Source organism: Brachypodium distachyon, chromosome 5, assembly GCF_000005505.3.
Source record: "Brachypodium distachyon strain Bd21 chromosome 5, Brachypodium_distachyon_v3.0, whole genome shotgun sequence".
NCBI lineage: Eukaryota > Viridiplantae > Streptophyta > Magnoliopsida > Poales > Poaceae > Brachypodium > Brachypodium distachyon.
In genome coordinates this window covers 22,770,732-22,796,851 of record NC_016135.3, presented here as the reverse complement: position 1 = coordinate 22,796,851, position 26,120 = coordinate 22,770,732, and the positions used below count along the sequence as shown (strand labels likewise).

General features: G+C 48.8%; 6 protein-coding genes across 6 annotated transcripts; 5 read left to right on the top strand and 1 right to left on the bottom strand.

The window, feature by feature from the left end:
- Positions 1–3,475: 3,475 nt before the first annotated feature.
- On the top strand, positions 3,476–5,384 carry LOC112269392 (histone H3.v1-like). Its single transcript, XM_024456075.1, has 5 exons — positions 3,476–3,659; positions 3,742–3,852; positions 3,948–4,094; positions 4,187–4,362; positions 5,331–5,384. The coding sequence occupies exons 1-5, from the start codon at positions 3,476–3,478 to the stop codon at positions 5,382–5,384; spliced, it is 672 nt and encodes a 223-aa protein (XP_024311843.1).
- A 1,340-nt stretch (positions 5,385–6,724) lies between these two features.
- LOC100822402 lies at positions 6,725–7,603 on the top strand. The gene has a single exon (XM_010242022.3). The coding sequence runs from the start codon at positions 6,843–6,845 to the stop codon at positions 7,161–7,163; it is 321 nt and encodes a 106-aa protein (XP_010240324.1). The 5' UTR covers positions 6,725–6,842; the 3' UTR covers positions 7,164–7,603.
- Positions 7,604–9,905: 2,302 nt separating this feature from the next.
- On the top strand, positions 9,906–10,795 carry LOC100822608. The gene has a single exon (XM_003580364.4). The coding sequence runs from the start codon at positions 10,035–10,037 to the stop codon at positions 10,335–10,337; it is 303 nt and encodes a 100-aa protein (XP_003580412.1). The 5' UTR covers positions 9,906–10,034; the 3' UTR covers positions 10,338–10,795.
- Positions 10,796–12,481: 1,686 nt separating this feature from the next.
- Positions 12,482–13,431, top strand: LOC100822298. The gene has a single exon (XM_010242021.3). It carries the CDS (start codon positions 12,763–12,765, stop codon positions 13,063–13,065), a length of 303 nt encoding a protein of 100 aa, XP_010240323.1. The 5' UTR covers positions 12,482–12,762; the 3' UTR covers positions 13,066–13,431.
- Positions 13,432–14,125: 694 nt separating this feature from the next.
- LOC100821989 (oleosin 14.9 kDa) lies at positions 14,126–14,852 on the bottom strand. Its single transcript, XM_003580362.3, has one exon. It carries the CDS (start codon positions 14,802–14,804, stop codon positions 14,292–14,294), a length of 513 nt encoding a protein of 170 aa, XP_003580410.1. The 5' UTR covers positions 14,805–14,852; the 3' UTR covers positions 14,126–14,291.
- Positions 14,853–19,668: 4,816 nt separating this feature from the next.
- LOC100821672 lies at positions 19,669–20,479 on the top strand. Its single transcript, XM_010242020.3, has one exon. The coding sequence runs from the start codon at positions 19,874–19,876 to the stop codon at positions 20,162–20,164; it is 291 nt and encodes a 96-aa protein (XP_010240322.1). The 5' UTR covers positions 19,669–19,873; the 3' UTR covers positions 20,165–20,479.
- Positions 20,480–26,120: the final 5,641 nt, after the last annotated feature.

Below are 26,120 nucleotides of genomic sequence, written 5' to 3'. Positions count from 1 at the left end.
TGAGAAGCAACCCAGGCAGTACTGTGCATGTCATGCTAGATCCAGACCAGCCTGATGGTAAGCATGTGTTCATGAGATTTTATATGTGTTTCAAGGCATGCAAGAAAGGTTTCCTGGCTGGCCGTAAGACAGTGATAGGTTTGGATGGGTGTTTTTTCAAGGGAGCATGCTATGGTCAGCTCCTATGTGCACTTGGTAGAGATGCAAACAATCAAATGTACCCTATAGCATGGGCAGTAGTTTAGAAGGAGACAACTGATTCATGGTTGTGGTTTCTTAACTATGCGGATAAAGATCTGAAAATCAAAAACGAAGGAGAAGGATGAGTATTCATATCTGATCAACGGAAGGTACAACATGTCTTGTTTATATTATGTTCTTTGAATTCAAACTTCATATCATATTAAGTTTATTCTAATGATGATCTTTCTTACAATTGCAGGGTATAATTGGTGCTCTTGCTGGAATAGTACCAAAAGCTGAACACAGGATGTGTGCAAGACACATCTATGCCAACTGGAAGAAGAAGCATCCAAACCATGATTTGCATAAAAGATTCTGGAGGTGTGCAAAAATCTCCAAACAGAATCATCTTCAACTACACCAGGGCAAGGCTGGCTCAATTTACACCAGAAGGAGCAAAAGATATGATGAAGACATCTCCTGAGCATTGGAGCAGGGCTTTCATGAAACTGGGTGCCCATTGTGATTCAGTTGACAACAACATGTGTGAGTCTTTCAATAATTGGATCCTTGAGTCCAGGTACCTTACTATCATCTCAATGCTTGAGAGGATTAGATGCAAGGTCATGGTTAGGATACAAGAGAACATAACAAAGGCAAGTAAGTGGCAAGGAACAATATGTCCTAATGTTTTCAAGAAACTAAAACTGAGCATCAATAGGTCATATAGTTGTCATGTACTTTGGAATGGGAAGGATGGGTTTGAGGTTAAGGAGCATGACAGGTTTAGGTTTACTGTGTCATTGCAAAAAAGAGAGTGCACATGTAGGTATTGGCAGCTCTCAGGATTGCCATGTTGCCATGCCATTAGTGCAATATACAAGAGCTCACAGCAGGTTGAAGCTTTCATAGCAAGTTGTTTCTCTATCGAGAATTATCACAAAATCTATGATCACTGTTTAGAGCCATTGGAGGGAGAAGAGAGTTCGCCCACAGCAGACCATCCTAAGCCAGAAGCACCAAGGTTCATAAGGATGCCAGGCATGCCTAAGGTAGAGAAGAGAAGAGAACCAGGTGAAATTCCTAAAGGAAGCAAGATGACAAAGGTTGGAACTAAAATCACCTGCAGTCTTTGCCATAAACAAGGACACAACATTAAGAGCCGCAAAAACAGTCCTAACCACAAGCATAATCTGAATGCTCACATAGTGAAGCAAGCAGCAAAGAAAAGAAAAGCTGATAAGGATGCTTTTGAAGCTGAAAATGCCAAAAGAGCTGCTAAAGGGAAGGTATGTAATGTCCTAAACTTTTTGCAACTGAACATGTTTTGCTCTTGCACCTGAAACTGAACATGTGCCTTTTTTATTGTAGGGTATTGCACCTGTACCTGAACCAAAGAACAAGTCTTCTTTGATTGAGACAGCTTTAAGAAGGAAGCCAACAACTTTCAAGATTGGAGGAAGTCAAGACTTTCAACCAAGTTCTCAGCCAAGTTCTCAACCAAGATCTCAGACAAATTCTCAAACAAAGAAGAAGCCAAGTTCTCAGCCAATCAGCAAGAATAGCTCACAACCATCTAGGCCATCAAGTTCCCAGCCATCTCACTGTGTATTCAATCTTGCTGCTTTCAAGGCTGCAAAAATGGTTAACAGTGGCAATGATGGTTCATCATCAAGGAAGTGAATCATGTAATAGTGTCATGAACATGTATTTTGTTAGCTTAATGTGTCATGTTAACATGAATTGATCTGTATGTGACATTTATGTGCTGGTAACTTGAAGTTATGGCACTTATGTTTTGTCAGCTATTTGTGTGCTGGTAACTTGAAGTTACAAGGATGTGTCAATTTCAGTCATCAAATTCAAATGGTATTTGCAACATCAAGTAAGACAATCTATTTATTCAAGCCTGACACAATTTTGCCTTACATTGTAAACATTACAGGTTCACATTTGTCCCATTACAAATTACATCCATCAAACTGACATTACAACATAAATAACTGAAGCTAACATGAAAACTAGGACAAAATTAACAAGTTTCTAATTTTGTAGCTCCTTCCTCATTGTCTTCACCTCATCCTCTAAGCTCAGAACTTTATTTTCCTCCTCTGCAATCCTCTTCTGCATCTTAGTTAACTGCATTTCAACATCAGCAGCCTCTGCCTTCAGCACTTCATTCTCCTTCCTCCATTTCACACAAAAATCACGAAGATCTCCGATCAATTCTCGAAGAAATGTTGTTGTCGGAGGGTCTGACATACAAATAACTTGCAGCCCCTGGAAGCCTAAAGAAACAACAAAACATCATCTTTACAGGGTAATGCAAAATTTCTGCCCACTGAATGCCTCAATCAAGAGAACTTACATGGCGGAGGGGGCATGTGTGGTATCTTCGCCCTGGGTTAAGCACGCTCCACGAAATCCAACAGGGTGCCTTCAACCCGCAGTGGCAGATCACCACCGGCGAGTAATCTAGTGGCATCTCGCGGTATGGGATTGGCGACGATGAGACGGGAGCCCGCGAGCATGAAACCCTAGAGGACGACGACCCGTCGCGATGCTCCATTGACGACCCGCCGCGATTTCTAAGGTTTCCAGGTGGGGAATCGAGAGCGATTCGAATGTGGCAAGCGGGAATCGAGAGCCTCTTCGCAAAAAGAAAAAAGAATCGCGGGAGATTTGACCGCCGTGGCCAACTCAGCAGTCAACAAATCGGTCCACTTTGCCTAATCACACACTAAACCGCCTCAAATGTGGCACGTCAGTTCAAATACCGCTAATGGGGTGATTTATCTGGTATTAGTGAATTCAGTGATCTAAATAACCGGTTTTGCAATTCGGAGGTATCCGGCTATAGGGTCACATTTGAGGGTGAAAAATGGGCTTCTTTCGAACAATGAAGACCTCAGGAGTCAGGGCCGCATAGGGCAGTTCGTTGACGAAGGCCTGGTTAATATTGCGCTGCAGATCCTTTTCCTCAGCGGCAGCTTCGGCATCTTTGCTGTTGGGCCACATTGGGCCTAATCCAAATTAAATCGAAATGTCACAACGGCTCTCCCTCCCCCGCCGAATCCAACATCTCTGCATCTCTATATAATCACTTCTTCTCCGACCCGTGCCCTGCGCCCTTCCCCTCCCGCTCCTTTCTCCCCGCCTCATCTCCTGCAATTCTTGCAAAGGTGTTCGATCGTTGGTCTCATAGCTAGCGTCTTGGTGGCGTGGGGTTCCCGGAGGCGAGATGGGCGACTGGAAGAGGAATTCCATCGCAGGCGGGCCGTCGCCCCAAGCGATGTCGCCGGCGACGCCCAATCGCGGAGGCGTGATGGGCGACTGGAAAAGGAATTCCATCGCAGGCGGGCCGTCGCCCCAAGGGATGTCGCCGGTGACGCCCAATCAAGACATCCCCGGCGCCTTACACTTGGATTTCTTCTTCCGCGCCGGCGCCTCCCGCACCGCCTCCCCCTGCCATGGAGGTAGGTGCTCAAGATTCAAGAATGGAGCACGGTTCCTTGCGATTCTACGATACTCATAACGTCGTTTCTTGGATTCTTGCAGTCGGAGGTAATTGCTCAGGGAGCACGAGGGAGGTTGGGGCGGCGATCACGCCATCGTGGCCTGGAGGATCGACATCGACGATCACCGATGGGACCTTGCGGCAACCAGGAGGTGCGAGCCGCGCAATTATTTTGAGGTTCTCGAATTCTTTTTAGCGGAGGTTCTTGAGTTCTGTTGTTAAAGTTGCATTTCTTGGTTTCTTGCAGCCGGTTCGAACGGCGCCGATAGGACGACGCGAGTGGTGCCGCCGAGCAGGAAGCGGCGTCGGAGTGGAGCGAGAGCCCCCTGCCCGTCGTTTACCATGTTATCAACGATACCCGAGCATGACGCCACCACATTCGTCGACAATGAAGGTGGGTGCCCCAAGAAAGATTCAGATTTCTGTTAATGGTGGCCGTAAGGTTATTTGATAGCGACGTGGGTTCATTTTCTTTGTTTCTTGCAGATGGCGACCACCGGATCTCGGGTCATGGGTCGGAGACTGAGGAGAGCATGCGGGAGGAGGCCATGTTGGCAGCATACAGCGAGAAGGAGGAGGAGGAGGAGCAGCAGCAGCAGCATGGGGAGGACGTGCAGGAGGAAGAAAAGGAGGAGGAGGAGCAGCAGCAGCAGGGGGAGAACGCACAGGAGGAGGAGGAAAAAAAGGAGGAAGAAGAAGAGGAGGAGGAGGAAGAAGAAGAAGAGGAGGAGGAGCCCGTAGTCCCTGACGAGTGCGTGGAATACGGTTCGCCGGAACTGGTTAAGCTGATACCGTGCAGGCATGCCTGGTACTGTGCGGACTGCTTCCCCGCCGCCTGCCGAGACGGGCGGTGCCCGGCTTGCGGTGTCATCTGGACTCGGATACACCATCAGTCTGCTGGGCTTTTGCGACCCAGGGCCAAGAAGAGGAGAAAGAAGAGGTAAGGCAAGGCGCCACTGCCCCTTCCAAAATCAAAGTGAACGATTTATGCTTCTGTTTCATCTTGCAGTTCAGAGATACAGCAAAGAATCACCTAATTCGATCTCAGTTCTCATGTCTGTTTGGGGGAATTAGTTGTTGTTTTTTTCGAAAAGGAGGAAATAGTTGATCTGTTCGTTCTTTTGTGATTAGTTGATGCAGAGCTACAATAGCAATTCACCTTTGCATCTATAATGCACATTAGTTAGCCTGATCTATGAGCATCCAATTAATTGATGATGTAGTGCATTTGTTACGGTTGACGAGGAAATTATATATGGACTATAAACGTGTGATTTGACTTCTGAAGAAATACGCAGCGATTTTGAATATCTGTTGATTGCGTTAGCAAATGAATGCTAGTCAGCACTGTAGTTTCAGTTCTAGTGATCAGGTGCAGGTTGCTAGCTCCTAGCTGCTGTCAGCTCTTCACCTAGTCCAGCTCCAACCACACAAGCATCTGGTTTTATTTCTAGTTTGAAGAACTGCAGTTTCAGGTTTAAGCTGTAAGAGCCGTTGTCATTGTCAGGTTTGGGAAATGTTTAGCATTCTGATCCTAGACACAGATTTCAATAATAAATAAAATTGAATTGAAACATTTCAATTGGGATGTCACCTGGACAGTCTGTGGTTCTCAAATTTTTGGTTTCAGGCAGATTTAAGAAATTTTGTGTTTCGCATTGGCGGCAAAGTTGTTTTTGTGTGAATTTGACTGGAAATCTTTTGACAAACAAAATTGAACCCTGGCTCGAATTACGTGTCAGTTATTTTTCTGGATAATTTTAGAATTTTGTCGGCACCCATGGGAATAACAGAAATTTAGGAATGTTTTCATGGAATTTCAGGGGAAATGACAATCCTGGTTCAGTCAGTTTAGCACACTAAAGAAATAGAGTCATTTTAGTGCAAATGGAAACTAGCTCAACTGCAGTTTGGCACCAAGGTCGCCCACTGCAAAGCCCCTGTGCAATAGTTTCCTAGTAGTTTCTCAGTTGGGAAACAGAGTAGATGCTACACTACAGATTAGTTCCACAGTCGTCAGGAATTCAGACAGGTAAAACTGCTGCTCGCTCCCAGGCTCGCAGCGGTGCTGTTTGTTGTCAACACTTGTCAGTTTCAGGATGGGACTGAATGTCATCCGCATTTTGTTCTGAAATAATCCCAACCTTGTCATCTTTGGAAACTTTAGGGAGCGGTACCCTGCAGCATTGTTGGATGAACCAGACGCTGGGATTATCCTTGGGTCTGGGCTTGTCTAAAAAAAAAAATTTGATTGAGAGAGAAAACGTGTTGGATTCTCAACTAGTTGGGCCGTGCTCGGCCCAACTCTCCTGGCATGAGCTATCAAGGTTTGCAGCCCAGATGGTTGTACGTTTTGGTCGATAGAGTGAGCAGGGAGAGTCTGATCGGCGTAAAGCCCATATATAGTGAACAGGCCTGTAAACAAGAAACATCACACGGGAGGCCTGCTAGAGAGGCCTTAGCTTGGGCTACACCTTCTTTCGGCCCTGTTAGCAGTCGTATCGTATGCTCCCTTGATGAAGAGCAGCGGGCACATGTTCGACAAAAGAAAGAAAAAACGGAACCTGGCTCTTTCTCGAACGGAAAAGTAGGCGCCACCAGCACACGTACGCTAGTACCAGCAGGGCGTGTCGCAGTGCGGTTAGACTCGAGTCAATTCCACTGAGGTCACTCACCGGGGAGCTTTTGCTGCACACTTTTCTCAGTGAAAGAGCCCAAACCTTTGTGGAGTCCCTACTACCGTGAAAGCATTCCCCACGTCCAGCTGTTGGCCACGTCAAGCTGAGTCCGCGGTACGATCGATGCAACCCGCCGGATCTTGTCGTTTTCGCGAGACTCACCACCACCAACCGCTGCGCCATGGGGCCACGCACGACCACAGAAAAATGATTATATTAAAATAAAACCAGCTCTGCCCTGTGGGTTCCAGAACCACCCACGGTTTTCTTTTCCTTCGACTTTCCGCCCAAGCTCCACGTCACCGCCTCGTGTCGCGTACCTCCTCTAGCGGATTTATATGCGCGCTCCCTCCCCTTCCTTCGACCTCCCCCAAGAACTCCCCCCGCTCTCTCTTTCTCTCATCGGCCTTTCTTCCTCTCCAGGGCAAAGGCTCGGCAGCACAAGTGGTCGAGCTACCGCCGCAATGGCGCGATCCGTCGCCTGCGCCTTCTTCTTCGACGCGGAGCCGCTCCGCGAGCCCGAGAAGCACGCGCTGGACGCGTGCGCGCTCTGCGCGAAGCCGCTGGCCCGCAACAGCGACATCTTCATGTACAAAGGCGACACGCCCTTCTGCAGCGAGGACTGCCGGTACGAGCAGATCGAGCACGACCTCGCATGCGCGAGGCAGCAGGCCAGCGCCAGGCGGAAGCAGCAGCAGGCGCAGGCGCAGCGCACGCCGGCGCCGGCGCCGGCTCCCCGCGCGTCTGCCGTTTCCGCCAAGGCGGACGTGTCCGTGGCGAGCTAATCGGGCGGCGCCGGCCGGATCGTGTAGATAGCTAATTAAGCTAGGAAGTGCCTTGCCTTGCCTTGGGTTGGAACTTGGAAGAAGCGAGACGCGGGGGAATCGGAGGGAGTTGCTCTGTTGGGCGGCCGATCGGTTGATATGGTCGGAGCCTCGGAGGCGGATGTGAGCAAGGCAATCGAACTGGAATCACCGTGGGGTCAATTTTGGCTTCGGCGGCATGCGCTGATGCGAGGATCACCCGTTTTGTTTTTGCCCTTTTGATCGGCTCCTTTTGGGTTTGGGTATGGGTATGAGAGAGAGGCAGTGCTGTGTTGTGCAAGAGCACTGCTGCTGTGTAATTATTCAAGGCAATCGATATAAGTTTCTATTTGCCAAATTTTGAGCGAGATCAGATCATACATGTCTCCTCTTTTCGATGATAATCTGTGAAACGATGCAGAGATGTCACGGGTGATTGTTGTCTCTTAAGTTCTGTAAGACAACTGCGCCGTCTGCGGTGATTAAAGATCATGCACGAGTTCTAATGTTTTACCTGACTGAATCAGCGTGGCTGCGCTCTCTCTTCATGTTTTTTTCTTCTTCCGCAACTTAACTGTATTGTTTAACTTCCTTGCTCCACGAACGAAACGTGGCCAGAGATTAGCAATCTCCGATGAATAAAAACAACCTGATTTCAGCTGTGAGAGCCTGAGAGGTCAGTTAACAAAAGAAAATGCCAAGGTGGAAGAGATGATCACACACTCCGACGTCAGATTCGTTGAACACACCCAAATTATTGAATTATTTTCTGTACGCCTCACTACTCATCGCCGAGTCGGTAGTGAAAGGTACGGGAGCCACCGGGGGACGGATGATGCGTCATGGCCCGGCTGGATGGTGTGGACGTGCAACCACCCATGTGTCCCTCGTCGCTACTACAAGGTAGGCCGTGCCGTGCCGTGCCGCCGTGCGTGACCCCACGCTGCACGTATCGACGTCGTCCACGCTTACACAAACGAACACTTTATTCGTATACCCCTCCTCCACTCTGCAGCCAGCATTTGTGTGGCAGACACTGGAGTGCGCATGGTTCCGATCAAATCAATTTCACAGCCCCGCTTTCAGGTTGACAGTTTTCAACGGAGTATGTCTCAACTTTTTGACTAAATTTGAATGTATGTATAGTAAATCATGTATAGGTACATCCAAATTTCGACAAACTTGATAGCATATTTTGTTGGAAACAGGGGAGTAGTTTTTTTCACCATCCACTCGTTGTCAACCAAGTGTACGTCGCTGCTTCTCCGGAAAGAAAAGTCGATCTTCAGCTGCCGATCGTATTTGCTTTCAAAATGCAGCATTTTTCAGATGTGAGCGAATACGGCCGATCGTGTCGATTTCAGAGGCGCGCCTTTCACAACCTTTATTAACCGAAATGTTGGAGTGGTCACTTTGTTGCTTATCCGGCCACTCGCTGTCAACCGAGTGTCGCTGACCGATTCTTCCCGGCAGAGTTTCACTCTACAGAGTTCAACCGCCCACGAGATTAATTACTACTACAACCCGCAGGCGCAGCTTCCAATAATTACGTGCGATGCTTCAGTGTTAAGACACGTAAACAAAACTGGGTGCAGATCTCGAGGAAGCTGTCTCCTGGAACGAAGCCTGCCCGCCTGACCGGCAATGCAAGATGCAATGCATTTTCCCGTATTCCCGCTCAAGGACCACCAGTACCAGGGAAGAAGAAGAAAAATAAAATACACAAGTGGTGTAAACTTGGCAGCCTCTCGGTTAAACAACGCAGATTTGATGAGCTGCTTTACTTCTCTACAAAGATTCACTCCAGCATATAAGAAAAACAATAATGCACCAACAGATGAACGACCGCCTGTAGCTGCCGCTGCTGTATCGGTGACCAGTTCACGCGCCTGATTGCGTCGACAAGATCTGCCATACGTGTGTGCCCACCCTCCCCTCCCCTCCCCTCCCCTCCCAGCGTTCTCTCGATACTGTTCACAAGGCGCTGCCCTGGCGCGCATGCACCACCTCCCAAAGGTTCCCCTCACGGACCACTCGATATAAAAAAACGGAACCTCGATTCCTTTCCTGTTTTTTTTTTCTGTTTTCCGAAAGATCCCACATGATAGTGCTTCCGTTTTATTACTAGTATTAGCGTGCCTAACCATGTGGGGCACCTGTCTCGTATGTTGGCGAAAAGGCTGGCGGGCTAAATAATATCAAGCCTTATGATAAATATCGCACTTGGTTTAGCCCAAAGATACATCAGATTTGATGCTCACGATTCCGACTAGAGGGGACAGCGAGTTCTTTCGCGTTGATTAATCGGGGCGCGAATATTTACTTGCGATCTTTCGCGCACGAAAGCGGAGCGGGTATTCCTTTGTATATCTCAAACGGGTCCATAGGCCATGGTATCGCTAGCTAGTCTAGCAGCCGAGCACGTAGTTTTGCGGGTACATCGATGGCAACGTTTTTTTGGAACAACTCAGCTCTGTTCCCGTCAGGGGTTAACATAACACGTACGATCCCTGTCGTTTTCGTCGCGGTGGAGCCACGTACTTGGCCCATGTCGACCGCCGCACGATGCGCAAATTATCGAGTCGAACCAGTCCATCGTCCATGGTTTTACGCGAACCCGGGGGCCGTCACGGCTGGACCGGACCTTGCCAGACCAGCTTTCTCCTCACCAGGCTGTTGTGACTTTGCCGTGTCCGTCTTTGCGCAACCATATATACACCCCCAGGCTCCGCTTGCTCCAATCAGCTCAGCAAACTCAAACTCATCTCTTGCTCCCTCCCGGCCAGAGACCCCCAAAAGCAGCAGCAAAGCCGCGCCGCGAAGCTAGCTCGTCGAGCTCGACCTTCATTCCTAATGGCGGCATCAGTAGCCTGCGCCTTCTTCTTCGACGCGGAGCCGGCCGGCGAGACCGGGAAGCACGCGCTGGACGCGTGCGCGCTCTGCACCAAGCCGCTGGCGCGCGACAGCGACATCTTCATGTACAGAGGGGACACCCCCTTCTGCAGCCAGGAGTGCCGGTGCGAGCAGATGCAGCTCGACGCCTTCTATGCCAGGCAGGCGGCCAAGGCGGCTGCCCGGAGGCAGCGGCAGTTCTCTTCCGGGACAGAGGCCGGCAGCGGGAAGCCGGAGTCCAGGGAGGTGCCCGTCGCAAGCTAAATTGACCGGCGAAGCTGCAAACGTGGCCCAGGAAAAGTTTTGTTTGCGTGAGAAGAAACATCTAAGTTTCGATGTTTTGAGATAGAATCATAGGCCCCCCTCCGGCATCTACGGAGCCACCGTTGTCCGTGCGAGCTGATTGAGCAGCGCAATCGGAGTTCTCTTGGCTGGCCGCCGCTGCACGCGCGGCTCCGGTCAACCTATTTGGCCTTCAGAGCTGCAGACAAGAAAGGGATTGGATCTGGAGAAGGCAAATCAGGCCAAGCGACAGCGTGCACCTACGATTTTCTTGCCACCTGCTGCTTCCTTTTTCCCCGAAACGGAGCCCCTTCCAGTTTCTGATTTTTTTTTTCATTGTATTACTCCTGCAAGAGTAGCTTGCAAGTTGCAAGACCATGCTCACTGTGTAAATCTCCAAGATAATCGAAATCAGGGTATTTGTGACCAACTTCGTCTAATTTAGCCTCTGATGTCCTGTTTCTTTCTCTTCGTGAATTGCTATAAGCACATATCTAAAAAAAACTAATTGCTGTGAATCGTACAACACAATTAATCGGGTTTTTTTTCAAGAAATTAGTAGGAGTAAGGGAACTGTAACTTCAACGATAGAAAGAGCACCTTGCCTGCTTGCCGCCGTTGCCGGAGATAGAAACAAGTAAAGACGCAGCCGATTAATTTTCCATAAACACAAAGAACAACAGGTAAAGGGGTGAATTCGAGGAAATTTTCACACTCCATCGCCAGATTCTTCTTTTTCTTTTCAGTCACGTCTCATTGGAAGTTTTGGTTGGGGACATGGCTAGGCTGTGGACGTGCAACAGAACATGTGCCCCATCACTAGTACCTCGTAGGCGATGACTCACTGCCACTGCATATCCAGCACAGCCACATCATGTTGACGCCGTCCACTCCCAATGAAACGAATCACCTTTTTGTACCTTAAACCGCAGGCCGAGTTTGTGGTCTAGACTCTAGACTCGACACCCGGAAGTCGGAAGCGAACACAAATCAAGTTTACAACGGTAATTTTCAGTTTTGCATCAGCCATGTACTGTCAAACAAGTGTTGCTCCACTTTCCTCCGGGGTATCTTTCTCACGAAATTGCTTGCAGACTCCGATGATTAGGTGCAATGCTTCAAGGTTAAGACACATAAACAAACCGGACGCGGATCTCGAGAAGGCTGCTCCCTAGAACGAAGCCTGCCTGACCGCAAATGCAAAGATGCCATCTGCCCCAAGTATTCTCGCACAAGGGCGTTACCCCAGAAACTTAACTAAACTACCGGAAGGGAATCTTGAGCCGTGCCGCTGCCACGGTAAATGCGAAGGTGCTTCCCCCTTTGCTCCAAAACATGTGGGCGCACGGGTACAAAGATGAAACCTGGCAACTTCTGGGTTAAACAGCACGCGTCTCGATGGCTGCACGATTGGTTGCACTGGTAGCTGTTGGCGTATGACTAGCTCATGACGACGATGATTAACCTTGGGCAGACAAGATCTGAATATGTGTCATCCTCCGGGCGACTGGATTACTGTTCACAAGGTGCTGTCTGGCGTGCATGCACTACACTACTCTCATTCCCTAGATTCCCGTATGGAGCACCGACTGAAAAAGAGAAAGAGGACATCAAACTCTTTTTTCCTCTTCTCTTTTTCGGCAAGACACGTAGAGTAGAGTACGACACAACCAGGTGCGCATTTGCTAGCACGACCATGCCTAACCATGTGGGGGTGCCTCCATGCCCGTCTTATGTGTTTGCTAAAGTGCTGGAGCCTTAATCATCAGCACCAATACGTTCGCATTACTTTAACCCAAAGTCGGAGTAGATCTGATGCCCTCGATTCCGACAAGGAGCACAGCGGCTGCTTGCTTCAATTATTGAGGCTATTGTTAATTTACACACAGAATCGGAGCAAAGTATAGGGCCTTGGTTTCACTGTAGATCGACAAGGAGGTTGCTGGAGCGACTTCTCGCCGTTTCTATCGGAGGTCGGGACCCTTCTCCGTCCAGGACACGTCGCACGTAACAAAAGTCCATGTCGTTTTCTTCGCGGTGGAGCCGATTCGGTGGCCCACGTCGCCCATCGGCCCAACCAGTGCAGAATGGCCAGTTCCAAATAAGGTCCCACGAATAAACAAGTCCAACGAACTCCACAGCCTTTGGTTTAGCCAGTCCCGCCCCGAGACTCCGAGAGCGGTATCGCGGATTCGCGGGACCTGTGTGCCGTCGTCCCGCCCACACCGGGAACCCGGACCACAGTTCGTTTCCCGTGCTCGTCCATATATACATACCCATCCTTCCGCTTCCGAGAACTCATCCCACTCACCTCGATCTCTTCCTTTCGACACCAAAAGCAGCAAATCACTCGCTCGCTCACTCTGAAACTACTGCTAGCTCAACCGAAACGACACTTACCAATACCATGGCGGCATCCCTCTCCTGCGCATTCTTCTTCGACGCCGAGCCGCTCGGCGAGCCCGGCATGCCCGCGCTGGACGCGTGCGCGCTCTGCGGCAAGCGGCTGCGCCGCGACTGCGACATCTTCATGTACAGAGGGGACACGCCCTTCTGCACCGAGGAGTGCCGGGACGAGCAGATGCAGCTGGACGCCGTCTGCGCCAGGCAGGCGGCCAGGGCGGCCACCCGGAGGCAGCAGGTGTACTCCTCCGGGACAGAGTCGCCCCGCGGGCACCGAGAGACCAGGAAGGTGTCGGTCGCGAGCTGACTGACCGGCCGGAGCGCGTGGATGAGAAGATCTGAAGAACAATCCAGTTCTGAGGTCTGAGGAGTTCGATGTTCTCCGTCGTCGATCTAGCCAGAGCTGCACAAGAGTCCGAACGATCGGATGAACCGCGACGCCGCCGCCTGCCCGAGGCATGGCGGCATCAGGTGCCCGGAGGAGATGATGTGTCCCTCGCTAGCTAATTTGTAGTTGTTCTTCCGGTCGGTGCTGTACCGTGCCGTGATGATCAACTGATTTGGTCAGAAATGAAATACGGAAGGCCATGGATTAATTTGAGCCATTTGTGCACCTTCCGTTTCAATTGTAAAAAGCGGTATTCATAAGATGGACGTGCCCAAATTTTTATCTGTTTTCTGAATTGATACCGCACAATTATATCCGACAAATAATTCAAGTCGCTACTGAAGTACAGTCACACCAGTGTCTCTATGACATGGCTGATGACAACCAATTTGAAATATCCATACTTGGTTACGAGTGATGCAGACTCGCTGGGAGTATCAAAGCTCTAAAAAATCTATACTTGGTTACTAGTGATGCAGACTCGCTGGTAGTCGGCAGTAAAGTTTTTCTTTAAAAAATTGTTTGTTAGAGAATGTCAGATCTTAATCGATCCGGCGTTGAGAGATGAAAGAATGGATGACATCTTATATCTTCGACTGAGATTTAAACATTTTTGTTAAAAAATCAGATGCTTGAGATACAACTACACCCATGAAGCAAAGCGATCATGCTTATTTGAAATTTCAGATTTAAATTTAAATATATGAAAACGAAATGCATAATTTGGAACGAATAATACCATTTTCTACATGGTTCTGAAATACATGCATCCAAAAATGACTTTGGATGTTTCAAAAGAAATAAACAAAGAGATTAATTGATTTAATAAAAACCAGGAGAGAGAGCAGAGTGAGACAACGAGAATGTGCAAGGAGTTTCTAAATAAATGATATTTGAGGTCATCTTATTTTTGTATCATGAAAATAATATCAAAGAAATACATTTCTTCGATTTTGACAACTGATTATGCCATGCATTTCGTTCTCAACACCTGTCTTACATGTAAAGGTAAACGGCTGCTTTGTACACCAAACCGTAAAAGCATGCATACTGGTTTTCAATTAAAGAGAAAGCATGCATACATCTTGCGAGCGCCATGCATGTGACCAGACGCCACACACGTACACGCGCGTGTACATTCAAATTCAAGCCTTGACGCCCAGCGCGTCGTTGCCCAAAGCGGCCCCCGGGGCCCGGAGTCTGTGCCCGACGAACGCCGGCTCCTCTGTTCCGTGCCGCTGCTTCCCGCTGCTGTCCAGCGGCTGCACCACCATCCCGGCCACCCCGCCGGTGTCGCCGCCCTGCGCACCGCATCTCTGGACGTACCCGATGATCCACGCGAGTGTCGAGAGCCCCGCGACCGCGAGCGTGCCGGCGGTGGCGAGACCTGCCACGGCGAGCGCCGCGCCGAGCGCCGCGGGCACGAGCACGGGGCTGAAGAGCACGAGCAGCGGCGACGCGAGCACGACGCCCGCGAGCGTCGCTAGCAGGACGAGGCCAGAGAGCGTCAGCAGCGCGCCGCCGAGCGGCACGAGGAGCGCGGCCGCGGCAAGAGCGGACGCGCGCGGGTTGTTGCGGAGCGCGGACTTGAGGCTGAGTCCTTCCATGTGCCGCAGGGGTTCGTACTGCTGGTGCGTGCGCCCCGACGCCGTGGCCATGGCGATTTGCCGATTTGATGGGGTGTGTTTTGGAGACTCTTGTTTGAGCTTTCAATCTGCCGGCAGGCGAGGAATAGATAGTGTTTGGATTCGATTTATACGATGTCTGGCGACATATAGAGAAGAGCGGCAAGAGGTGGGACTGTGGGAGTGGTGACTCGATAGCGGGATCGCCGAGGTCAGGTGACACGTGGGTTGCTTGCATGGCGATGCACCCGACACCTAAGCTAGCATGCGCCAGAGCGGCGCTCCTGGCATGACATGTAACCGATCCACGTCGATGATCCTTGTGCATGCAACGGCACATGTAGCCTGTCGTTCCAGGCTGCCTTCGTCACACATCCTGCGTTTTCTGATCAAGTTCAGCCGTAGCAGAGCACCGCTTCCAAACGGTTGCTATTACTTGCGGAACTCCTTTTGAATTGCTCCAGCTTTTTCAGATGCCTTTTGCGTTAGTTTCCGTTTCCTCGGTCGAGAGGATCCTGCAATGTTTTTGTCGATGATAATTTCGTCGATGGTGAGGGTCCGTAGACATGAATTTGCCTAGGTTAGGATCCACTTATCACGGATATTAGCCTTTTTCAACTCAAAGAACTAGTATATCCCACTCGTTAAATTTGAGATCCAACGGCCAGATAATTGACCCCTCCGTACCTCTCATACTGACTGTTTGTAAACTACTCACTCCATCACATACTAAGTGACTCAAATTTGTCTAAATATGGATGTATCTATGCCTAAAAACTGTCTAGATACATGTAATGGAAAGTCATTTAATATGAGACGGAGGGAGTACTATATAATATACTCATTTCGTTCCTAAAAATATGTCGTACATTATTTCGTTTGACCTACCCTTTCACCAAGAATTAGTCTATTAACACAAACCATAATCAAAGGCTTTGCCAAATCATAACCAGGGGTATATTTTTTGTGAATTTTTTTTGATATCATTGCATCGATATTAAAAAATACTTGTTTCTGTTATGATTCCATTGGATCGGAGGAAGTATATTGCATTGGATGTACTCGGTTGTTCGTAAGTATCTAAAAGGCTGACAATATTGGTGTACGGTTTACCTGTTAGATCATGGATTTTTAAACCGAGCTCTAGCTTTCCATCTTCAACTTCTTCTCCCTTCCTGCCAATATCCTTTTCAAACATTCTCACCGATGTGATATTTCTATGTGCCCGGCTAGTTATTAGCTTTCTAAAAACCAGTTTCTCTTCTTCCCTTAGAAATTCATCTAGGGTTCCACTTCCGACGTCATCGATCTTTCCTCCGTCGGTAGTTCGTGGGTGCCTGTGTGCAAGAAGATCCGACTCACCGATGGAAGCTAGTTTTTCTCGTCTACGAGCGTTGATAGGTGTCTTTGTTTGTCAAGGATCGGCGCCGTGGATCGAACAAGGTCTCCACACCTCGGACCGATTCCGATAGTGCTTCGTATACCGTCAGGGACTATGTCGAAGATGATGTGGTTCACATGCAAGCGGCACTTGCGGATGGCGACGCTTCGTTGTCGAGATGGCTTTTCGGGCTCCAATTCCCCTTGAGTTGACTCATCAAGACGGAATGGCGTAATGCTGCGTAGATCCTGTCTTTCCCTTGGGGGGAGGGGGTTAGGGGTTCTTGTCGGGCATGGTGTCAGGTTATTCAAACCGTTTCATGAGTTCTATGACGGTGACAACGGCTCCAGGACATTAGTTCTTAGGGCACGTGCACGAGGTCTTCTCAGTTGTCCTTGACAAGGTCATTCTGGCTCCGGTATGGGAGCGGCCACGACGACGTATCATCTGCTCGTTTTGTGCGGCAATAGTGGTCATGAGGTGGCCCGGAGATCTGCATGTATTTCTTTTATATTGTGTTTTAGATATTTTTACTTCCGGTGAACCTTGTTACGGTCCAAGAGGCCTTGACATTTGCCGTGCGGAGTCAATATAACGACTGAGCAGGGAGAAATATAGTGCATTTTTACGGTACCCTGGTACTCCTTGGCATGGATTGGAGTACCAAATAAATCTGGCCGTCCAAACATGAGGGTAATTTGGACATTTTGTAAAGGGCTGTTTTGACTGAGCAGTGCTGATCGAGCGGCCCTGCCCTCGTGTCTGGCCACCGACGAACGATCGAGCCCCCGTCGGTCCCGCCGCTCTCTGCACTGCCCGTGCGCCTCTGTCTGGCCGCCAGATCCGCCCGCCGTCGAGGGTTCGCTTTTATTCTTGGATCACACGTGCCGCCCACCCGCTACGGGCTGCACAGCGCCGTCGGGGATTTTGACGGCGCTGTTCACAGCAAGGACAACACGTATGGATCAATCAATTGTGCAGCCTCCTCGTGGATTCTTGGATCACAACAGCGACAGCACGTATGGATTGATCTATTGTGCAGCCTCCTAGTGGATTCTTGGATCAACTATACATCTCTACCCTTGATTTATTTTAGACCTACGATTGAATCTATGGATGATGGTCTCACCTGTTCATAATTAGGGTTCATCAGGTTATACTTTTTTCACACGAAGAATGTTTTCATGTTGATTGCGAGGAAAAACTCAAATATTGCCCCTAATGAGAAATAAGAAAGTCTCTGATTACTATTTTATCCCTTGTAAGAAGATACTCCGTGACTTTTCGAGGTAGTACTTCAAAGAATCATCGGTGAAGTACCCGTTAACAATAGCGGGTGAATGGATGGCCAATATTAATTCCGAAATACTGTAAAATAACTCGAAATATATCATATCCAAGTTGGCTTAACATTTTGGTGTGGGTACGTCTCGCACACTCGCTACGAATCGCCGACTCAGATCCAGCTGGAAGATGATGCGTCATGGCATGGTATCTCGTGCTCTAATTCAGACTTGCTTAACAGCTGGTTATCATTTCGTGGTACGTCGCACTGCTAATTGCCGAGTCAGACAGCCGGAGCCGGAAGATGATGCGTCATGGCATGGCTGGATGCCTGGATGCTGTGGCCACCGCGGACATGCCACCAAAACAATGTGCCTCGTCACGACCAAGTGGGGACGTGACTCACTGCATGTTAAACACGTACGCATCGACGACGCCCACACCCGAACAGAACCCAGCACTTTATTCGTGCACCCCCACTGTGCAGCCAAAAATCATGTGGTCGAGGCTCGGCAGGAAGTCAGGAAGTGCGTACATGGCAGGTAGGACCGTATAAGTAATTTGTACTAGTAGGATGCACCGTTCACTGTCTGTCAAATACGGGTGCTCCAAATGTTGTTTGTACTGCTTGTCCCCAGAGAAAAATTTTACAGACTGCAATGATCACGTCAGGCATGTCCAATGCTTCATCAGTGTGTGAAGACGCGTGGAGTTGAACAAACTGGGCGCAGATCTCGAGGAAGCTGCCCCCCGGGACGAAACCTGCCTGCCTGACCTATGTTATTACCAATACCGCCAACAGAATCTTGAGCCGTGCAACTACAACTGCAAGGTGATTCCCCAATACTAATAACGTGTACTATACGATCTCCGAGGTGACTCCGGTGGCAAGCAAGCTCTGCGTTAAAATAGCTCATTTCGTATCGCTCGAGCAGATCTCCGGAGTTTTAAGAGTGCAAATTGCTTCCGGCAAAACTAAACGGCTCATTTCATATTTTCTCGAGCAGCGCACTCATCTCCGTAGTTTTAAAACTGCAAATGGCTGCAATAGATTTTTAAAAGAAATGCAAACGGCTGCACGGTTTGCTTGTAGCGGCCGCTAGTGTAGGCATGACCATTGACCTGGTCCTGCGGAGAGCACAAAAGATCTGCATATGTGCCGAGTCCACCTCCTCCCGGCTCCTTTGCTATGCTCCTTTGCTACTTGTGCACAAGGTGCTGCACTGCTGCCTGGAGTACAGCTCGCCGGTACCAATGATTCCCGGCCGAACGCTTTCAACTTCCTTTTTTTTTTCCTCAAAATAAATTCACGTGTGATTGATTGTACACGTAATAATACGGAGTAGTAGGCATTGTAAATTCGTAATGTATTATTGGCATGGCTAACCATGTAGGGTTGCCTGTCTCGTATGTTGGCAAAAAGGCTGGCGCCCTAATTATCAGCACTAAGACGTTCGCGCACTAGTTTAAGCAAAGCTGCCTATAAGCCTAATGATGTACGGAGTATAGCACACTAGTTTAAGCAAAGCTGCCTAATGATGTACGGAGTAGAATTGATGCCACGATTGCACGCTAGACCAGGCACACTGAATTCTCCGGCAATGATTATGGAAACTAATTCAGAGCCAGATCTTTTGCTGCGAAAAGCGTAGCAAGCAGTCGTATTTCCAATTGATCGATGGTGCGCCAGTAGAAAACAGTTAGGTGTTGAAAAAAGAATTTTTTGTTTGCCAGGTCACAATAGACATTTTTTTAGCAAGATCACGATAGACTCTGTCAGTATGGCAAGCCCTATTCCTGGTATCTTGTGACAATGGGCTTCGCAACGTGAAGTTTTCCAGAAACTCCTCCAAAGTACTAGTACTACGTACTACGGAAATGATTTGAGCAACGGTTTGCTTTTCGAGAGTCTCGCCATTTCGCTATTTTTTCCAGTTTTCGGAAAACTGCACCAAGTCAATACCAGAGACGTTCAAAAGTGACGTCTCCGTTTCTATCATTGGTGGGTCCACGTCACGCAGACATAGCACGATTCCTGTCGTTTTCGTCGCGGTGGAGCCTAGCATACGTGGCCCACGTCGGGCCATCAAGCCAACCACTGCACTCCACCTTTGGCCCATACGCGAATAAAGTAATCTTAACGGCCCCATTGTCCATAGCTCGCTCGCCTAGTTCCTCCCGGCGCGCGGTATTGCCTGACCCGTGGGCCGTCCAAACTCTAAAACAGTGCACCTGGCCACAGTCCCCCCCCCGGCCTCGGCCTCTCCGTGTCCGTCACCGCGCAACCATATAAACGCGGCCAGAGCCTCCCCTTCGTCAAACCCAGCTCGCTCGCTCTCCTCTTCTCCGTCCTCCCCACACCAAACGAAGCAAGATCGACCCTGCGCGAAGCTAGCTAGCCTCGCTCGGCAGCCGCAGCAGCCACAAACAAGCAACCATGGCGGCGTCGGTAGCCTGCGCCTTCTTCTTCGACGCGGAGCCGCTCGGCGAGACCGGGAAGCACGCGCTGGACGCGTGCGCGCTCTGCGCCAAGCCGCTGGCGCGCGACAGCGACATCTTCATGTACCGAGGGGACACCCCCTTCTGCAGCGAGGAGTGCCGGGACGAGCAGATGGAGCTCGACGCCGTCCGCGCCAGGCAGGCCGCACGGAGGCTGCGGCAGTACGCGTCGGGGACGGAGACGCGGCGCGGGCACCAGGAGTCCAGGAAGGTGTCCGTCGTCAGTTAGCCGGCCGCCAGAAGGGGCTAATCTGAATCAGGGAAAACTGGAGAACCACCGATCTGACGAGAGATGAAGGGGTTTTGGCTTCGCCTGAAGCCGGAGAAGGATCTGAGAGGAAGTTCATCTGCTTGAGGCTCCGGCCATCTTGGTCGCCCGGCCACTGGACGTCCTTCTCTTCGCTCTGACCGGCTGCTTTTCGCCTCTTCTTTTATGTGTGTTTTGAGGCTTTGAGACGTGATCGGTGTAAACACCGTATGTAAATCGAAACTATTTGGAAAGCCTTATTTCGATACAAAAATTGCGGAAGATCATGTCTTTGTCCGAGCTTCAGTTTTTCTTATCGTTCAGACTCTATCGTTCTTGATCTGTCGATCATACTCAGTACCAAACGTGTGTCTAACACAATATTGCCGAACTTAAAATAGATCATCGAGGGCTCGAGGCGGAGAGGCAAATGGTTCAAAGACCGCTTGAGTGGGAGCATATTGATACGTCATGAATCAAACGGCCTTGCAAAACTCCTACTCCCTCCGTCCTAGTTCTCGGGGCATAATTTTTGAACGATTGGCGCTGGGTTTTTTCTCCCTCTCCTTAATTTCTCACGTACTCCAAGATTAAGGCCCTTAATGTGACGATTTAGCTGCCAGAATTAACTGCCGGAATTAATTTCTCACGTACTCCACCAAGGGAAGAGGAGGCCAGCAGTTTATCCATCCAAAAAACAGAATGAGTGCATACCTACGGCTGGGAATAAATGTAGAGCGTGCTTACTCTTCATAAGTAAAATTATGCCTAGAAGGTGGGGGTTATGGAACAAATAGATTTTGAGATTATATCCTGGAAACTAGGATCACGTGGACGGGGAAAGAATTTGGACACATTTAATTACAGAAGTGTGTTTTACATCGACGATAAGCACTCGCTTTACACTTTCTTGTTGTTGTTAGTGAAGTCATCTAACGTGTTGCTTATAATTTTCACACAGATTCTAAATTTGTAAGTAGATTTTTGCGATTAAGGATTTTGTAATCTCGCCTTCCCCGCGCACGTACATATAACATTGATACTTTCTGACGAGCTTTTCTTTTCTGTAGTAAATAAAAAAGATATTCATCGAATTATCATTTGCAACGGGACATTTGACTCCGGATTCCGGAGGCGGAGTACGACGATCGGGTGGACATGTCATGGCCTTGCAGGATCGGACGGATGCACGAACCCGACATGTGTCAGATCCCGGATGCGTGACAGCGCATGGACGGCCACCGCCCATGACCACGCCTCGCTCGTGCTCCCTCCCGGCCCGGCCCGGCCGGTCCGTTGCCAGCACCCTGCACCCGTACGTGTAGCCAGGCACGTCTAGTTTTTTTTTGTTTTTTTTACAGCACCAGGCACGTCTAGTTAACCACCTGCTTCCAAGCAACTCTTGGAGCACCGCGATACGTCCGCGCTCACGAGTTACTTTAATCCTTTGTTCTAGCCCCAGCTGTGCGGCGCCTGTGAGTTTTACAAGCGCCATCGTCCTACGGACGGCCCCCGTTGGTGAAAACGTCAGCATTTGTTTATACCGCCCTTTACACACGGCTGCCCCAAAGTGATTGTGCTTCCGCACGAAGTTTCGTTATAAAATGTGGGCACAAGGCAGTGCATGCCTGCTTCCCGGAAAGAGGCCTCGCCGGCAAGTTAAAGCGAGATGCCATAGCCCATAGGTGCCCTGTTCTCAATGCTCCCAAGTGGACGCAGCTCACGAGGGCGGCTAACAAATTTACTACTGTATATCATCAACGGGCAAACTGCAGTTAAACAACACAAAAGTTGACATGATTGGACGGACCCAACTCAAAGGCAGCCCTCTCGATTCTGGTGCCGCGCAGCAAAGGTGCGTCTCCCCGAAGCCAAACTAAGCGCATCCCACGTACGTTTCCCGACGCGAAACCTGGCACGCCCCGGCGCGGCCTCCGTAAAGCACAAGCTCGTGCATGATCATACGTGTTAAGTTTGGTACTGGCCTGGAATCTGCGAAGGCGTCATGCGTCTCGTCACGCGGTTCCCAACACGGTGGTACGGGTCATGGCGTGCACGGTGCACCAACGCTGGCGAGACTAGCCATGATTCCCGTCGAGAGAAAGGGAGAATAAAGGAGTGGGAGCTTATTCCTGGTCCATGGAGGAACGGCGACTGTTTATTCTGTGTGCCTAACCTCGTGGGTGTGTGTTGCCGTCTCATACGTCGGCAGAAAGGCTAAGCTTGTGTTTAACATGAGTACTTTCCGCCTTTCTGTGTGGGCTACCACGTATGTTAGTGTCAGTAAGTGTGGGCATGATGCTACTAGTGTTAAACATGACGTTTAAGAGGAGTGCTTTAACCTAAAGTATACATACAGAGGCTGCCTAAATGTACTACTATAGTGCAGCAGAACTCTCTGGATTCGAGATGCTGGCCACATGACCCGGCCTACGGCTATAGTCTAGGATTCCGAAAGTTCATAGATGCTGGAACTCACCACACGCATTCTCTCGTCTGCTGGGAAAGGCGTGGCAAGAGCGAGGATGCATGTAAAAAACGGGCTAAATTTGGTGTGCAAGTAAAGAAAGGAACCGGTACAAGTTTGATTACTTTGATTCGTACGTTCGCCTAGGCCGGCCGGCCGGGACACGTGTGGCTGTTGAGATCTAGGAGAGGCATGCATGCATGTGCACGCATGCGGTCCTCGTCAGCCGGCCATTAGTATGCCACGTACAGATGTACGTACTCACCGGTGTCTGCCTCGGCTAAGTCGCTGGAAACAATGTGCTTATGGGACAAACTAAACAGCAGTTGTTTGTTGGGTTCGTGTTGGACCTGCGTGCTAATCTTACTTGAAAAGTCAAGGTCAGCAAACATGCATGTGGGCGCTGCTAGGGCTCTCCAAAACAGTTGAATACGGGTCGGTATTAATTTGCCAATGCTAACTAGAAGGTACGTATACTCTGACAACACACAACGAGAAACGGAATGCTTTCATGTTCATGTGTTGGGTGGTTGAGTGTTGAGACACCGAATCCAGGGTCTCAGGTTGAAGTTCTTTGCAGAGTTCCTCTCAGTTGTCATAAAAGAATTAAAAAATTAGAGGTGTCCGTGTAGACTTTCTCTTCCTTGTTGCCGGGGCTATCAGAAACTGGAATCGACCAATTCTATTTGTTTGTCCTGCACAAATCTTTATTGACGGCACTTGGATTCCCTTGAGTATTCCATTTTACGTTTAAGCTTAGAGAAGATATACTTTAACTAAGGTCAGTTTCCGTATGCTTGTAGCCAAGATTGAATATATAGGTACGTGCTACGTCGTGTAATAGTATTTCTGTGACTTCTATTCGTACGAAAGATTCTCATTCTTTTATTTTATCTGAGGAATACATCAAGGTTCCTTTCTGCCGAATTTCAGAACCTGTATTGATCATCCGTGACTCAGCCAACCAGCATTTTTTTTTCTATGTTGGTTGTATTATTTTTTCTCGGAGAGGATTATATTGAACGGCGCTTATTTTTTATGTCTGTCGAATAATCAGGAAGTTGGGCCATCAATCGCACCATACCAGGTCTGGTCAAGTGTGACTGTAGACATGACAATTAATAATTTTTATCATACCGTGATGCTATGTTTGACCAGCGGAATAGTTCCTTTCAAGTTTCAACGTCCCGTTGATCTGTTATATTTTTCACCCCAAGACGAAATCGTACGTTGCATTTGACTTCTCCTGCTGCCATTTGCTGCAAAACAAGCACGGTCATACCGAGTATATTTAGAAAACATGTTCAAAGCATGCAGCTTAAACCGTCGCTCCGAGAGCTAGCCTAAAAACCACTACATTTAACACGAATTATATACATCACTAGTAGGAGTATCATAGTATCAAGTCACATCTGAAAGCAGGACGTACTCCGTGTTAACTCCGATGCCAAAAACTGACAGCCATCTATATATGAACGGGCTCCATCACACAGACCCCAGAGTCCAGAGAGCACCATATGCATGTCGACATCCCGTGTCCGACCGCGCATCAGAATGGCCCTTTTTCTCCCCTGTGGCGAACGTGATTCTCCAGTGATTTCTGCGCTCGTGACAGTAGCCCCCTCCCCCGGCCGCGTCGTGAAAGCAAGAACCGGCAGACACGCAGAAAAGCAACAGTGGAAAGAGGAACAAAATGCCTCGTGAACGCGACGCGCGCAGCCCACAATATATCGATACTGCGTGCTGTGGCCACTACTGGCTTTCTTCTTCGCCTTCCTGAAAACGACCCCATCGAGTCGAGACGAAACACGTACTACACGTCGAGCTCGGCGATGAATATGATACCGCCACCGATGTCTCTTTCGTTTCATGCCAAAAATATTACGGGAGCAGCCAGAAAAAATCGTACTCTTTGCAGAAGGAAAGGAGCCGTTTATAATTCGAGTGAAGTAAGCAAGGGATATAGAATGGAACAAGCAAATGATGCCGCTAAAATAAGCTCGAATAATTGAGATGTCTCATTAACATGGAAAACCTACCCTCACCTATTATTGAAGGTGGCTCATGACTCGGAGCTGTCCCGGATTTCGATTTCTTAATGTTAGGAATGGTGCTACCGGTTCCTACTGTTCGAAGGGGAATTGATGCCGAGTGGTTCTTTTTATTATTGCGGGAGGTACCATCTGTTGTGTATTGGGTGTCAAAGAAAGCGACTCTTTGACAAGGCCATACCGTATATATATGGTGGTGTCTATTAATTAAGCACCCCATACCAATTTTAAAAATGTGGTATTGGCAGGGAGGCCATGGCGTTTATGTTGTATATTTTCTCTGCCTTCAATTTTATTGTAGTTACACATTAGTCCTCGAAGTAAGGTAAAGGAACACTACAAAATGGTATTTTCTTGCTTGAAAGAATGGAATTACCCAATTCAACCAATATTTGTTTTCTGTGACACTGTTTATCACAATTTTGTTTTTTCTGACATTGTTTATCCCATTTTAAAATCTCTGCCACATCTTACCTTCTATTCGTACAAATGTGGCAGGTCTACCCAATTCAACCGATTAGTCTGATTCCGACATGCGGGGCCCACCGTTCAGGGTGAAGTAGCATGTTCTTGTGGGAAGCATATTTGCCTAAGTAGTTTTCTCAATGGACCCGACTCTTTAGCAATTTCTTCCCAAATCCATTCGGGTCAAAAATTAGGGATTCGGCGGCTGCGACCGGAGGCGAGGGCTGGGGGCCACAGATTGCAGCGTAGGAGAGGGACGACGATGAGCATGGGAGCCGGCTCCGCCAGATTTGTGTGGCCGTCGATTTTTTAGCTGCCCTCATGGCTTCCGAACGGTGGGTCCCATATGTCAAAATCAGTCTAATTGGTTGAATGAGGTAAATAAAACCTGTCACATCTGTAAAGCAGAGAGTAAAATGTGGCAGAGATTTTAAAATGAAGTAAATAGTGTAACAAAACAAACAGAGGGAAAAAAAATCTCATGGTAACCAGAACGGTGTCAAAATAAAAAATTGCTACTGAAAAATTCTTTTGCCCTGCATGTTTAATTCCCCTGCGCTAGGTCCTGTTTAAATGATCACGTCACTGGATGTAGTAGCCGTTCATAGATTTCAGCGGGGGGCAGGTACTGAAACCGCTTGATCACTTTGCTGTTGTTCAGTGTACCTATACGGCTACAGCTATCCCAACTCCCAAGCAACATTAGATCTGAACATTCTCATGCAATGATGCAGCAATGTATACCAACCGCTTTATCGCGCCAGTTGCATGATACGCTTGACAAGAAAAAAGGAACGTGCCATCAACGACCCACAGCATGCACACGATTCATCACACGACAAGACAAGATAGAGAAAAGAAAAAAGCGCGCCTTGCAAATTGGTTGGGTTCTTTCGAGTAAATTAAGCTTCTTAAATGCAATTTGCAGGGCCCCGCTCGCTTGAAGCCGAGTAGG

Coding starts and splice junctions, on each gene's coding strand:
- LOC112269392 (XM_024456075.1), top strand. CDS start 3,476: ATGTCGCCGGCGACGCCCAATCGCGGAGGCGTGATGGGCGACTGGAAA. Junction 3,660..3,741: donor CGCCTCCCCCTGCCATGGAG/GTAGGTGCTCAA, acceptor GGATTCTTGCAG/TCGGAGGTAATTGCTCAGGG. Junction 3,853..3,947: donor GACCTTGCGGCAACCAGGAG/GTGCGAGCCGCG, acceptor GGTTTCTTGCAG/CCGGTTCGAACGGCGCCGAT.
- LOC100821989 (XM_003580362.3), bottom strand. CDS start 14,804: ATGGCCACGGCGTCGGGGCGCACGCACCAGCAGTACGAACCCCTGCGG.
- LOC100821672 (XM_010242020.3), top strand. CDS start 19,874: ATGGCGGCGTCGGTAGCCTGCGCCTTCTTCTTCGACGCGGAGCCGCTC.
- LOC100822298 (XM_010242021.3), top strand. CDS start 12,763: ATGGCGGCATCCCTCTCCTGCGCATTCTTCTTCGACGCCGAGCCGCTC.
- LOC100822402 (XM_010242022.3), top strand. CDS start 6,843: ATGGCGCGATCCGTCGCCTGCGCCTTCTTCTTCGACGCGGAGCCGCTC.
- LOC100822608 (XM_003580364.4), top strand. CDS start 10,035: ATGGCGGCATCAGTAGCCTGCGCCTTCTTCTTCGACGCGGAGCCGGCC.